Source organism: Peromyscus eremicus, chromosome 4 (genome assembly GCF_949786415.1).
Source record: "Peromyscus eremicus chromosome 4, PerEre_H2_v1, whole genome shotgun sequence".
In the NCBI taxonomy this organism is placed as follows: Eukaryota; Metazoa; Chordata; class Mammalia; order Rodentia; family Cricetidae; genus Peromyscus; species Peromyscus eremicus.
Genome location: NC_081419.1, coordinates 5,550,290 through 5,565,611, shown reverse-complemented (window position 1 = coordinate 5,565,611; position 15,322 = coordinate 5,550,290). Strand labels below are relative to the sequence as shown.

Here is a 15,322-nt window from a genome sequence, read left to right as displayed (position 1 = left end):
GGCTAGGCCCAGGGGCCTGCTGCCCTCAGCTGTGTGGAGCTTTGGGCCCTGGGTGGAGCTGGCTGTGCAGGTAGACTGGCCCGGGCTGGCCAGACTGTGCTGTTTTCTACTCACTGTCCTTCTCTCTCCCCCTCTCCCTTTCCCTCTCTTTCTCTCTCCCTCTCTGTCTCTCCCCCTCTCTCTTCTTCCCTCTCTCTCCCCCTTTCTCTTTCCTCCCTCCTTCCTACTCTCCTTTCATCCTTCTCTCTTTCTTTTTTTCAATCATTCCCTCCCTGTCTCTGACCCTCCCTCCTTTTTCTTTTTCCCTCTGTCCTTCCGTCCCTCTGTCCCTCCCTCCCTCTCTCTCCTCCTCCCTCCCTCTCTCTTCCCCTCCCTCCTCCCTCCCTCTCTCTCCCCCTCCCTCCTCCCTCCCTCCCTCCTCCCTCCTTCCCTCCCTCCCCCCTCCCTCTCTCTCCCCCTCCCTCTCTCTCCCCCTCCCTCCCTCCCTCCCCCCCTCCCTCCCTCCCTCCCCTCTCTTCCTTCATTTCAATCTGCTATGTAACAGAATGGTCTTAAACTCCCACTCCCCTGCCTCCACCTTCCCAGGGCTGGAGTCGTCGATGTGGACCAGCACACCTGTTGGGCAGTGCCAGGGTGGAACCCAGGACTCTGTACTGCTCAGCAAATGCTGCAGCCAAGAGCCACAGCTCAGCCCTCCATGTGCACTCTCCTTTCAGGAGGGAGGTGAGGGAGGACAGGCCAGGTCTGCTGGGGGAGGCCATGGTCAGTGTGTGTGGGGGAACAGCATGGTGCCACTACTTGGGTGGTGGGGGTGGGGTGGGGTCTTGCCCTTTAGGGTGTCCCCCTCTTCCAGGCCTGCCTAGTCTGGTGGTGGCTCCTGATTTCAATCACATGGCTTCCACTCACCATCCAGGCACTGACCTTGAGGACAGGATGCTCTGGGAGCCTGTCCTTGGAACCAGCAGGCTTGTGGCTGGCTGTCTCTCCTTGCTTGCCTGCCCAACCACAGCACAAGGCTGGACCCATGGTCCACATGGGAGTCATCACACAAGTTCACTCTCTGTACAACTGAGGAGAGCGGAGGTGGGCACAGTCTCCTTCCTTCTTGTATTCATTCACCGAGCCCTGCACATTCATTCACTCATTCACCGAACCCTGTAGACAAGCAAGAGGCCCTGCCACAGGGCTGCTGGGCTCTGTCCACGGCCCTACCTGCCACGGGGCTGCTGGGCTCTGTCCACAGTCCCACCTGCCTTGTGTGCCCCTCTGCATTTCTGAAAGGAGGTAAATATTTTCCTTTCATTCCCTTTCTTTAATAAGTTGATGTCAAAAATACTCTATGAGAGCAGGGAGCCCACAGGGGACACTGGAAAGGTCCTGGATGCGGATTCCACCAGCTGTCCCAAGTCCTATACATGCGGCTGTACATGTACATGTGTGTATATGTGCATTTATTATACATGTGCAGGTATGCCTGTGCTTGTGTACACATACATTTACATGTGTGTTACATATGTGGACATGTGTGCTTGTTTGCACATGTATATTAGGTACATACATGCTGGATCTGAACAAAAACTAAGGCTGTTTTCTGGCCGACATAGGAGTGTTTGGTGATTCCCAGGGGTAGCAGGGGCTGGAGGAGGAGTCTGACTGTTGGCTGGGACACAGATGCCCAGACACAGATTCAGAGGGTGACTCCTCCTCTCCCTGTGTGACTCCTCCTCTCCCTATGACTCCTCCTCTTCCTCTCCCTGTGTGACTCCTCCTCTCCCTATGACTCCTCCTCTTCCTCTCCCTGTGTGACTCCTCCTCTCCCTGTGACTCCTCCTCTCCCTGTGTGACTCCTCCTCTTCCTCTCCCTGTGACTCCTCCTCTCCCTGTGTGACTCCTCCTCTTCCTCTCCCTGTGTGACTCCTCCTCTCCCTGTGACTCCTCCTCTCCCTATGACTCCTCCTCTCCCTGTGACTCCTCCTCTCCCTATGACTCCTCCTCTCCCTGTGACTCCTCCTCTCCCTGTGTGACTCCTCCTCTCCCTATGACTCCTCCTCTCCCTGTGTGACTCCTCCTCTCCCTGTGTGACTCCTCCTCTCCCTGTGTGACTCCTCCTCTCCCTATGACTCCTCCTCTCCCTGTGTGACTCCTCCTCTTCCTCTCCCTGTGTGACTCCTCCTCTCCCTGTGTGACTCCTCCTCTTCCTCTCCCTGTGTGACTCCTCCTCTCCCTATGACTCCTCCTCTCCCTGTGTGACTCCTCCTCTCCCTATGACTCCTCCTCTCCCTGTGACTCCTCCTCTCCCTATGACTCCTCCTCTCCCTGTGTGACTCCTCCTCTCCCTGTGTGACTCCTCCTCTCCCTATGACTCCTCCTCTTCCTCTCCCTGTGTGACTCTTCCTCTCCCTGTGTGACTCCTCCTCTTCCTCTCCCTGTGACTCCTCCTCTCCCTATGACTCCTCCTCTCCCTGTGTGACTCCTCCTCTCCCTGTGTGACTCCTCCTCTCCCTATGACTCCTCCTCTTCCTCTCCCTGTGTGACACTTCCTCTCCCTGTGTGACTCCTCCTCTCCCTGTGTGACTCCTCCTCTCCCTGTGTGACTCCTCCTCTCCCTGTGTGACTCCTCCTCTCCCTATGACTCCTCCTCTCCCTGTGTGACTCCTCCTCTTCCTCTCCCTGTGTGACTCCTCCTCTCCCTGTGTGACTCCTCCTCTCCCTGTGACTCCTCCTCTTCCTCTTCCTTTGTGACTCCTCCTCTTCCTCTCCCTGTGTGACTCCTCCTCTCCCTGTGTGACTCCTCTTCTCCCTGTGTGACTCCTCCTCTCCCTGTGTGACTCCTCCTCTCCCTATGACTCCTCCTCTCCCTGTGTGACTCCTCCTCTCCCTGTGTGACTCCTCCTCTTCCTCTCCCTGTGTGACTCCTCCTCTCCCTGTGTGACTCCTCCTCTCCCTGTGTGACTCCTCCTCTCCCTATGACTCCTCCTCTCCCTGTGTGACTCCTCCTCTTCCTCTCCCTGTGTGACTCCTCCTCTCCCTGTGTGACTCCTCCTCTCCCTGTGACTCCTCCTCTCCCTGTGACTCCTCCTCTTCCTCTTCCTTTGTGACTCCTCCTCTTCCTCTCCCTGTGTGACTCCTCCTCTCCCTGTGTGACTCCTCCTCTGCCTGTGACTCCTCCTCTTCCTCTTCCTTTGTGACTTCAGCCAATGCTTTATCTTTCAGAACTTCAATTCCTTGGGGGGGGAAAATTGAGCCAGGTATAGTTGGTGCATGCCTTAGGCAGAGGCAGGCGGATCTCTGTGAGTTTAAGGCCAGCCTTGTCTAGAGAGTGAGATCCAGGAAAGTCAGGGCTGTTACACAGAGAAACCCTGTCTCAAAAAACCAACAAAACAAAACAAAACCCCACAGTCAAAGCAAACAAACAAACAAAGCCAGGTGTGGTAGTGCTTGGCTTTAGTTCCAGCAAGCAGGAAGCAGAGGCAGGGGAATCCCTGAGAGTCTGAGGCCAGCCAGGCAGCTACATAGTGAGACCCTGCCTCAAAAACAATTTAATAAATTAATTAAAATTCTGGATTGGAGAGATGGCTCAGTGGTTAAGAACATATATTGCTCTTAAAGAGGACCCAAGTTTAGTTCCTAACATTCTCGTTTAGTGGGTCACAACTGCCTGTAACTCCAGCTCAAGGTGACCTGGCACCTCTGATTTCAGACACCTGCAGTCATGTGCACACACACACAGACACACACACACTGCACATACACACTTTAAAATAAGAAGGTAAATCTTTAAAAATAAAATGAAATTAGAGGCACCAAGTTTAACAGAATATATGGGAGACTTGCACTTTGAAAATTATGTAGTATTGCCAGATGGTGGTGGCGCACAACTTTAATCCCAGCGCTCAGGAGCCAGAGGCAGGTGGATCTCTGTGAGTTTGAGGCTGAGTTCCAGGACAACCAGAGCTGTTATACAGAGAAACCCTGTCTTAAAAAAAGAAAAAGGAAATGACGTCGTATGAAGGAGAGTTTATGATGAAGTGTACCATGTTCATGGACTGGGGAACTTACAAAGATGGCAACTGTTCTCAAATTGACCCATTTTTTAACGCATTGCCAAACAAAATACTAGTAGAGTCTTTGAAGAAATTGGCAATATATTTTTAACATTTATATGGAAAAGCTAAGGATCTGGAATAATAATTTTAAAAAAATCTTGACAAATAATAAGGTTGGAGCTGTATGCTACCTAACTTCAGGATTTACCAAAAACTATAATAACCCAGTAAGAGTGTTTTTGTCAAGGACTGCAATATAAATAAGTGATGAAAAAACAGAGAATCCGGGGCTGGAGAGATGGCTCAGAGGTTGAGAGCACTAACTGCTCTTCCAGGGGTCCTGAGTTCAATTCCCAGCAACCACATGGTGGCTCACAACCATCTATAATGGGATCTGGTACCCTCTTCTGGCCTGCAGACATACATGCAGGCAGAACACTGTATACATAATAAATAAATAAATATTAAAACAACAACCAAAACAAAAACAGAGAATCCAAAAATGGACCTGTGGCCAGGACATTGATTAATTTGTTTTGTTTTGTTTGTTTGTTTGTTTGTTTGTTTGTAACCCTGGCTGTCCTGAAACTCACTCTATAAACCAGGCTGGCCTCAAACTTGTAGAGATCTAGCTGCCTCTGCCTCTGCCTCCCAGTGCTGGGATTAAAGGCGGGTTCCACCAGACCTGGCTGGTAATTGATTTTTGACAAAGATACAAAGGTGACTTAATAGGGTTTGTTTCTTTGTTTTAGATAAGGTTTCACTATGTAATGCAGGGTAGCCTTGAGCTATGGAGAAGTCTAGGCTGGTCTTGAATTTGAGATTGTACTCCTCTGCCTTCTAAGTGCTAGCATTACAAATTCGTGCTACCATGTCTAGTTGGGAAAGGACAGATTTTATTTTCAATTAATTAATTAGTTTTTATGTATATGTGTGTGCCTACTTGTTTGTATATGCACTCTATGTGTTTGTGGAAGGGGATAGTGGGTAGGACTGGGTATGTAGCTCAGTGGTAGAGTTTAGATGTAAGAGATCCTGACTCTAATGCCCAGCAATCCTAGAAATGTGTTTATCTTTTAACTACATAACTGCAGAAAACATTATAAAAATAGAACAAACATGAATGGAAAAGGAATAGGGGAAATATAAGCAGCATTTGGAACTGGGTGATGGTAAGCTCGTGTCTAAACATCCGAGATGCAGGAGTGACCCAGGCTCTGGTCTATACAAACATATGAGATGATGGAGTGAGCCAGGCTCTGGTCTACACAAACATCCGAGATGCTGAGTGAGCCAGGCTCTGGTCTACACAAACATCCAAGTGCAGGAGTGACCCAGGCTCTGGTCTACACAAACATCCGAGATGCTGAGTGAGCCAGGCTCTGGTCTACACAAACATCCAAGTGCAGGAGTGAGCCAGGCTCTGGTCTACACAAACATCCGAGATGCTCTGGTCTACACAAACATGAGATGCTGAGTGAGCCAGGCTCTGGTCTACACAAACATCCGAGATGCTGAGTGAGCCAGGCTCTGGTCTACACAAACATATGAGATGCTGAGTGAGCCAGGCTCTGGTCTACACAAACATCCAAGCGCAGGAGTGAGCCAGGCTCTGGTCTACACAAACATATGAGATGCTGAGTGAGCCAGGCTCTTGGTCAACGGCTGAGCAGCCTTTGGCAAGTCATTTTCTCTTGCCTTGCAGTTGCCTCCTCTGCAGAGCGGAGATGAGAGCATTTAGCTCATGATGCCCCATGGTAATGCAGTGAGATCATGTTGACTGGCTTGCCTGTCTTCTGAGTAACTGAGCACCTGGCTTGCAGGCATGCACCACCACACCTAGCTGTGGGGTGGAGGTGGGGGTGGGTGGGGTGAGGTGGGTGGGGTGGGGTAGGTGGGGCTTTGCAAAAGTGATGCGTCATGGCGATGGGATCACTCACTATTAACATGGGCATTTACAATCACAGAAGTTTGCCAGGAACTCCAGTGGACAAAGGCGCCAGTGTGGAGATTCCCAAGGTCCAGAACCAGGCTGGTCTCAGAGCAGCTGATGTTTGAGTCTTCCCAGTGAAGATGCTTCGGGAGCTGGTGAGAGGGCTCAGTGGGTAAAGGTGTCTGCTGACAAGCCTGACAAGCTGAGTTTGATCGACTCCTGCAAGCTGTCTTCTGACATCCACATATGCACTGCCACATGAGTGCATCCCCCATAATAAATAAATGTAAACTTAAAAAAGACAAAACAAAACAAAAGCCTCCCTTTCCAGGAGAGGAGACACAGGGGTGACTAATAATCCGGAACAAGTTTCAGCAGCTTACTTAGAAGATGTACCGGCAGCCCAATGGGTGCTGGCATGGCGGGCAGGCTGCCAGGCTTTTTACCTGGGCTCTGGGCATTCGAACTCAGAGCCTCACTTACATGCCAGGCACTTTATGCACTGAGCCATTTCCCCAGGCCCTCTCTCCCTGCTTTTCCCGGCACCCAGAGTACTAAGTACTAAGGTGACTTGTCTTTACTTCTGACCAGGTGTGCAGGCTAACTCCTGGGGCTAAGATTCAGCCCAGGGGTCTAGCCACTTTGGGATGTGATTTGTGGGCTCTAGAGAATCATGCAGCCTGGGTGCCACAAAGGTCCTTTAAATTCTGCACCTTCCTCTCTTTCTAGGCTTCTCTGAAGCCACTCAGCTGTGCTGGGGACTTTTGATGTGGTGTCACTATACACAGGAGTTTCACGCAGAAGAGGTGGCAACATGTTCTCAAATACATCAACTAAAGTAAAAGTGACGGAACCTCAGGTGGCTTGGATGCCGCCTGCCCCAGGAGGGTACTGGGTACTGACTGCCTGCCCCAGGAGGGTACTGGGTACTGACTGCCTGCCCCAGGAGGGTACTCTGTGTCTTTTTTTGTTTTTTGCTGGAGGAGAGAGGGGATCCATCCCCATTCCTGGTGATAAGCAAGTTCTCTGGCAATGGCGAACTTCCACCACACTTAGAAAATACAAAAGTTGGGGGTGTGTGGAGAAATGTCTCGGTGGTTAAGAGCGTAAGAGTGCTTACTGCTCCTGCAAAGGACCAAGTTGGGTTCTCAGCATGCATGTCTGATGGCCCACAATGTCCTGGAGATTCAACGCTTCAGAGATCTGTGGGTACCTGCACTCATGTGCACCTCACTCCCAGCGTGTGCATGTGAGTACATGTGAGTGTGTGTGCACATGTAGGTATATGTACATATAGACCTATATACATACATATATGGCACGAAACATTGAAGAAAGCACAAAGGCTGGGCACGGCTGGGCACACATGCACACAGGCAGAGACAAATAAAGACTAATGTAACTTCTTTAATTGTCATTTTAGCTCTCTGCAGCTGCCCCCACCTCCCCTTCCCTTCGATGACCACTTTGGTAGGCTATAGGGGACTAGGGAACAAAGCCTGGGGGGGGGGGACACAGCAGCCCAGTCAGGTGGTGGGAGAACACGCCACAATTACAAATTCATCCCAACAATTAACGCGGAAGCCTGGGAGAGCTGCAGAGCGGGGAGGCTCGCTCCTCTTTGTCAGGGTCTATTTGCCGGTGACCTTGCTCTGAAGGCGATGGTATTCCTTCAGCCTGTAAACCAGATGGAAAACAAAGAAAAATGTAATTTCACAATAACAACATGCGCGCTGTTCAATTAATTCAGGCAGGATGGGGGCGGTGGGGGCAGCTGCTTGTTAAGATGTGTGTGAAGTTGTCTTTTTCTTCGGTCTCCTCTCCTGCGCTAGCCTCCCCTGGCTCCTCCAATCAGGATAATGTAATTAATTTATCAGGGGGGAGAACATTGTTTGTCATTGTTGAAGATAAAGCATTTAACAGGCAATAGGAGAAATGAAGAGGCCATTATGTTCTGGGCCATTTCAAAAGGTTTATGGGGTTATAAACCACAGACGGAGCAGGAGGCAGAAGGTGGAGGGGCCTGGGAGGTCTGGCTGCAGAGAGGTCTCTGCAGACCCAGGGTGGCTCCAGGGAACCCAAGGCATGCTGCCAGAGCAAGGAGAGGCCACCTCTGTCTTCCTGACACAGCCTCATGGATCACGGGCTAGCAATGGAAAACCCAGAGTTGGTCTTCTCAACTGACTCTGTGTGACTCCAGTCAAGTTACTTAACCGTTCTGGGCCTGTTTCTGGAGAACTTTCAAATTCTCTGTAAGTATTAAGATAAACTAGGGGCTGACAAGATGGTTCAGTGGGTAAAGGTGCTTGCTGCCAAGCCTGGAGGCCTGAGTTTGATCCTTAGGGCCCACATGGTGGAGGGAAGGTGAGAACTGACCCTCGAAAGTGTTCTCTGACTTCCATATACAAAAGCATACACATAAATACAACAAAAATTTCAAGAAGAATTAAACTAGAGAAGGGCCCAGGAGCAGCTGTAACGATGACCTTGCTTGTGTCTTTGAGCACCCCAGCCCTGGGCAGAGGGCAAGCTGCTGGGCACTGCTGTATACCAGCATCTTTAGCTGTGCGCCTGATGCCCATCGGCTGCTATGGGAACTTCACCGCACCCTGAGGCAGGGACACCTCACACTCCCTTGATCCACCTGGATTGGGAAGGGGTCTGTGCCCAGGTCCAAGTAACTTCAGGTACTGGATATGACTCTCAGGCCTCAGTGACTCGCTGCCTTGATGTCCAGCTAGGGGACAGTGTCGTAAAGATTCTTTTGCCCTTCAGGCCATTTCCCCATCTGGCCTGTCCAGTCTAGGAGCTCAGTGTTCTTGTGGCTGGAGGCATTAGGGCAACTGTTAGAGGCCAGGGCAGAATCAGGGAGTCAAATGTCCAGGCCCCTCAGATCCTGTTGGCTATCAGGCCCTGCTGAGCATGGAGCTGGCTGGGTGGGGGAGCTACAGGCAGATGGACAGGAGCATGGCGTATGAAGGGTCAATGTCACATCAGACCCTGCTGCCCATAGCTGGAGACCTCTGATGAGCAGCTCGGCCCGGAGTCTCTCACCTGAGCGAGTTGATGTTAATGAAGCCAGTAGCATCGATGGGCTCGTAATCACCCTGTACGTTCATGCTGCAAGGAAAGACAGAGCTTAGCAGCGCCCGGCCACTCCCGCCAAGTCCCTTCTCTACTCAGCTAATTCTGGGAGCTCTGTACCAGGTCAGGTGTCATGCTGGCAGCTGATGGCCAGGTAGCACCCAGAAGCCTCTACCCTGAGTGCAAAGAAGCTCCAGGTTGAGCCCCAGCTTGGCTAACTCTGGCCCTGTGAATTCCTCTTGCCATCGGTGAAGTGAGGTCCTCCACAGAGCCAGGGCCTGAAACGGACTATAACATCCAATGTTCACAAACTGGAGCAGATGAGGGGCTTTCTGGAGCTGAGGGAGGCTGGGAGGCATTCACAGCATGGAGTCCCACAGAGTCACCTTCACCCTGGTTTGTTGAACCATGCAGACTTTACAGAACCATCCTGACACCCAGACACCCATGGTCGGACAGCATCTGTCACCTGCTTTGGACTCAGGCACAGCTGCCCACCCTCTACAGTTTCCACCACAGCAGCCATCCTCTCTGGCAGCCATCCAGGTCTGGTGACTGTGCCTGCCAGCCATCTCAGAGGGCACAGGGAAGTACACAGATTCCCGGGGCTGAATATGCACCTTGGGAATGTAAACACCAGTGGCTCTCATCATTGTCAAGGGTTCACATGAAGTCATGGAGCTGGAACATGGCAAGCACTTGCTGTGACTGACATCCCACTCATTCACTCATTCATTCATTCATTCATTCAGGCATTTATTAAGCACTCTTGGACCAGTTGGACCAGGACAGAGAAAGCAAGAATAAGACAAGAATATCACATATGCCAGGCAGTGGTGGCGCGCGCCTTTAAATCCCAGCACTCAGGTGACAGAGGTAGGTGGATCTCTGTGAGTTCGAGGCCAGCCTACAGAGCGAGTTCCAGGACAACCAGGGCTACATAGGAAAACCCTGTCTTGAAAAACAACAAACAAACCAACAACAACAACAAAGGAGTGTCACATGCTGCAGGTACAGCCATTGCTGTCACCCAGCACCTGGGTAAATTCGGTTTTGGGGCCCTGCAGTCCCAGCCACCCTTAATGTCCATGTCACTCTTAATCAGGCCCTTGTCCTTAGTCTGGCACAGTACCAGCCTCACAACAAAGCAATCTCAAGGTTCTTGAGGACAAGGAGGTGGCCTATCCCCTCAGGAGCTCTCTCCAAAGAGCTAAGCCTGGAAAGCAGGTGAGAAGTACCTGCCACCGTGAGACTGAGGCCATACCTCTGGTTCTCTGGAACGCTTCCCCCTGCCCCCTGTTTTTAGTGGTCCAGGGAATGAGCCCAAGGCTTTGCACATTCAAGGAAAGTTCTATACCACTGAGCCATACCTCCAACTCAACTGTGGACCTTTTCTAAGAACAAATGGGAGCCAGGAATGGTGGCACTCACCTATGACCCTAGCACCAGGGTTGAGAGGTAAAAGCTAGCCTAGGTTAACATACATAGCAAAACCCTGTCTCTCCACCTTCATCTCCCCCTAAAAAACAAATGGAATCTCTGTACATGTCCCACGGGGGCCTTGAGTTTTGACCTTGCTCTTTTTCTGGTCCTGAAGTCACTCCAGGCTCTGCCCTCCATGACCTCTCTCCTGTTTTCCCCCCTTCTTCTCCAGAGTTCCCTTTGGGGTTTGGGTCCAGATGACACCAGGAGCTACCTGTGACCAGTGTCAGGGGGAAAGGATGTCAGGCTTGCACTGGGCTTCCTTCATTATGCCTATATAGTCAGCAACAGCTAGTCTAGAGCAGGGTACCAACCTGTGCACTTATATTCAACAAACCTTGCTTACCTGGGTGCATTGAGGGTGCTGGGAACACACAGGCTTAACATCACTCGCTCTCTACCTGCCGTGAAGCAGGCTCTGGAAACCCTCACCTCTGAGCAAAGCCCTCCCTTGAGAAGCACTCAGATGTGGGAGCAGGCTGGTCGATGAGCCCTTCCCTCACCTGGGCCATAGGGTCTCCCTTTCCTTCACCTCCATGTCTCCCAAGCCAAAACAAACTCTTTACATCACAATCCAGCACTCTGGAGGTAGGGGCTGAAGGACAGGAGTTCAAGGTCATCCTCTTACACCGAATCTGCGGAGAGTCCGGGCTACATGAGACCTCATCTCAAAAACAAACAAAAACATCAAAACCCTCCCCCATGCCTGTTTCCAAGACAAGCTGGACAGACAGCTCCAGGAGTCCTGCAGATAGGGCCCCATCAAGGACAGACCTGCCCCACGAGGCTGCCCAGAGTCCCGCGCAGTGCTTATTTGGGAATGGAAAACCTCTTTTTCAAACAGTGCTTTGGTGTGGGGGGGTTGGGGGGTGGAAACAGAGTTTACAATGATTTTTTTACCGCCTCTGACGGTCTACAGAAAAACCTCTGTGCTTTTATTTTTGCTCACTCGAGTGGCTCTGACCTGCTCTATAATTACATTACTTTCTACCTACTGCGCCCGGCATTTCCAGCCCCGCTACCTCTCGCAGCTTCCTCGCTGGTCCCTGTGACGCTGTCACTCAAGGGCTTTCAAGTCAGCGATGTAGAAATCAAAAAGAAAAGGGAAATGGTCGGAGACACAGTGAGAATAACTGCTTCTGCTTTTCTCTTTTCCCCCCTTTCTCTTTTCACTTTATTCATTTAATCTCCCTGAGTGAGACTGTAAGGTTTAATGAAGGGTTGGGCAGATTATTAGAGGCTGTTCATTTGGAGGGGGAGGGGAGAAAGAGCCAGAGAGAGAAAGAGAGAAGATAATTTGACATTTACCCCGACTGATCTAAACTGACTCGGTTATATTTATGGCTTATAAAGTGTTTGGAAAGACTGAAGTGGGAGAAGAAACTCAACCTGGCCGAGGGGGGGAGGAGAGAAATAATATTGACTGATAAACAAAACTCGTCCTTTAATTCCAAGGGGTCCCCGGGAGGGCAGGGCAGGCAGGCCTTGGCTGAGCAGCGGGGGGGCTCTGCCTGTTCCTGTGGGTTTGTCCCCATCCATAGCCTGGCCAAGGGATGCCCGGGGGAGGGGGCTGGGGGGTGGCTGGGCTTCTCAGAGCACGCTACCCTCAGCCACAAGGAAACCTGTGTCTCCCTTGTCTCCCAAGTCAAAACAAATTCTAGGCACGGATATGGAGGATGATTAGAAGGCGCCAGCTCAGCCAGCTCCCTGTCTGTCAGTCAGCCTGTGCTTGGTCCTCCCCGAAGGAAGCTCCTCGAGGCTCCGTCTCAGTTCCCTGCTCATCTCCCTCTGCCCTAGGTGGCCTCTTCTGTCCACAACCTCAGAGAAGAACAGGTTTGAGACCCTCCATTCTGTACTCATTGTCCCAAGGCAGACAAGATGGTTCTCCTGGGCTATCTCGAGAAGACTCACACTCAAGCTACAGCTGAGCCTCCTCAGCACTTTACTCTCCCTTACAGCTGGGGTGTGGATCAGTGGCAGAGCACTTGTCTAGTGTGAAGCCTTGGGCTCTATTGGCACCACTGAGGGAAAATGCAGCCTCCTCCCCACTCACCCCCCCTCATCCCCAGGGTGTTTCTGCACCCTGACATCCCCCTCCTCATCCAGTGCAACTCCTCAAGAGGGGTTGACTCAATCTGCTTTTTTGAGATCAAGCCAGTCCAGCCTGCCAGCATTTCTCATGGGCACCCTTGTGACCACTCCTCGCGGTGTCCACCCTCAGTGTGCAGGCCATGAAAACCCATTCTTCAGAGCAGACACGAGGACCTAGAGGTCTGCCCTTCTCCTTATTGGCTGGCTCAGTCTCACAGCCTGGCTTCTTAGTCTCCTCTCTCCCAGGTGTCCTTGCATGTCTGAATTCTTCAAAGCCCTTCCTGGGCCTGGGCTCAGAACCAGATTCCAGTGCTGCCCCTGGAATCCACCAAACCCTCCAGGCAAACTCCTGTCAAGGAAGCTGCTCTACAGTCTAACTTTTATACCCAGTCAGACTATCTTCCTCTTTTCCAATTCTGAAATTTTTCCTAATTCCACATTTCAGCCTGCCTGGCTTCCTTTCTCTTTCTTTCTTTTTTTTTCTTTTTTTCTTTTTTTTTTTTTTTTTTTGAGACAGTCTCATGTGTCCCAGGATGACTTTATTATGCATCAGAAAATGACATTGAACTTCTGATCCTCCTGCTTCTACCTCCTGAGTGCTAGGATGATGTGCACCACCACACCTAGCTTGTGCAGTGCTGGGGCTGAAATCCAGGACTTCACGTATGCTAGGCAGGCACTCTACCAACTGAGCCACAACCCTAGCTCACCGCTGTCATTTGATTGACACCTCTCTCCCCAAATGGCCTGTTGTAGGGTCCCTGGTGTTACAGATATGTGTCCATTGTAACCATCTCCCTGGTCCCCCACATAGAGCTTGACATGAAATCAACGAAAATGTGCTGGGAAAGCTGCCCAGACAAGACCAGACGGGCTGAGGCACCAGGAACCTACCTCACCAGCTCTTCATTGTACAGTGAGAGGGGAGACTCCCGGCCCAGGATGTACACCTGGCCCTTGAAGACAGACACCTGCACCTTCCCTTCCACTCGCTCCTGGGACTTGGCGATGCAGTGGCGGACAAACTCACACTCAGGGCTGTGCCAGAAACCTGTGGAGGGAAACAACGGTGTTGTGGAGGGCTCCTGCTGGGCCTCAGGCCAGGGCAGGGAGGATGGGGGTACGGGAGGAGAACCCTAGGCCTTACCCTGTGGTGGCTTGGGGCTCGGGTCTGCCTTACTCACCTGTGAGCATTGGCATGTGTCCTTGCTAATTAATTGAGGAACCCACTCTTGTGTCCCCATCCCATAATCTTGCAAGGGATATGTAGGTCAAGAGGTGACCTCCTTGTCCCCCAAAGGCAATCACTGCACAAGGGTCAGGAGGAGGAAGAGGAATACCTCTACTTCATGCACAGACATGCACAGGAGTCACAGAAAGACCCTGGCTCTGACCCATGAGTGCTCCATTTTGCTGAGGAAGATAGGGGTCCTCAGACAGGGCTCAGAGGCACATGCCATGGGGCTAAGCAAAGAGGGTATTCAGGACTGTCACCCTGGTTTGTGGGCAGACAGGCCATGGGGCTCTGTGGTCTTCAGCTGTTTCCCTTCTGCAAAGGGGGACTAACGCAGCAGTACTGAATGTGCAGCCCTGCACCCAACAAGCATGGTTATGTTGGGACTAACATAGCAGTACTGAATGTGCAGCCCTGCACCCAACAAGCATAGTTATGTCGGGACTAACACAGCAGTACTGAATGTGCAGCCCTGCACCCAACAAGCATGGTTATGTTGGGACTAACACAGCAGTACTGAAGGTGCAGCCCTGCACCCAACAAGCATGGTTATGTTGGGACTAACACAGCAGTACTGAATGTGCAGCCCTGCACCCAACAAGCATGGTTATGTTGGGACTAACACAGCAGTACTGAATGTGCAGCCCTGCACCCAACAAGCATGGTTATGTTGGGACTAACACAGCAGTACTGAATGTGCAGCCCTGCACCCAACAAGCATGGTTATGTTGGGACTAACGCAGCAGTACTGAATGTGCAGCCCTGCACCCAACAAGCATGGTTATGTCGGGACTAACACAGCAGTACTGAATGTGCAGCCCTGCACCCAACAAGCATGGTTATGTGACATTGCTTTGGGTGGTGTCCTGGCCAGGCCCCTGGACTGTTCTCTCTGTTCTGTGAATATCATCAAATGTACATCAAGTCGGTTCACAGACAACCTTACAGTTCAGGGACAACAACTCAGAGACCCTGTATTCCCACAGAAGAGGAGGAGGCTCAAGAGAGCAAGCAATTTGCCCAAGCTGACAGGGTGAGTGGGACCTGGATTTGGCTAGGGGGTGCTGCCTGTTTCCTGGATGATCTGCTGCAAGCTGCAGGAAAATGTAATGGAATCCAGCTACTATCACAAAAGCTACTACTTGGAAAGGTCAAGGACTGTTCTGAAGGTCAAGCCATGGCTTAAGAAGTCTTGGTGATATTTTAGCTATATATATATATATATATATATATATGCCGATTCCTGCAACGATTTCTTTGTATGCTGTGTTTGCTTCCAAGAACTCTTAACAGTATATAACAGTATATTCTATCTGAAATACCTGTCAAGCATCCAAAGCCAAACAATCTCCCGATTAAGACAAATTAAGCTCAGACCCTCCTTTCTTACACAGCCTTAGTGGTATTTATACTAACATTATAGATATTAACCGATTTCAGCTCTCAGTTGAC

At 51.1% G+C, this 15,322-nt stretch overlaps 1 protein-coding gene across 1 annotated transcript in view; it reads right to left on the bottom strand.

Annotated features, from left to right (window-relative positions):
- Positions 1–7,366: 7,366 nt before the first annotated feature.
- Positions 7,367–15,322, bottom strand: part of Ass1 (argininosuccinate synthase 1) — a 45,433-nt gene continuing 37,477 nt past the window's right edge. The window contains exons 12-14 of the mRNA XM_059260028.1: positions 13,531–13,687; positions 9,034–9,099; positions 7,367–7,656 (exon numbers count right to left, since the gene is read on the bottom strand). Of these exons, the coding sequence (XP_059116011.1) occupies positions 7,611–7,656; positions 9,034–9,099; positions 13,531–13,687 (269 nt within the window). The 3' untranslated portion in view covers positions 7,367–7,610. The remainder of the gene's footprint in view (positions 7,657–9,033; positions 9,100–13,530; positions 13,688–15,322) is intronic.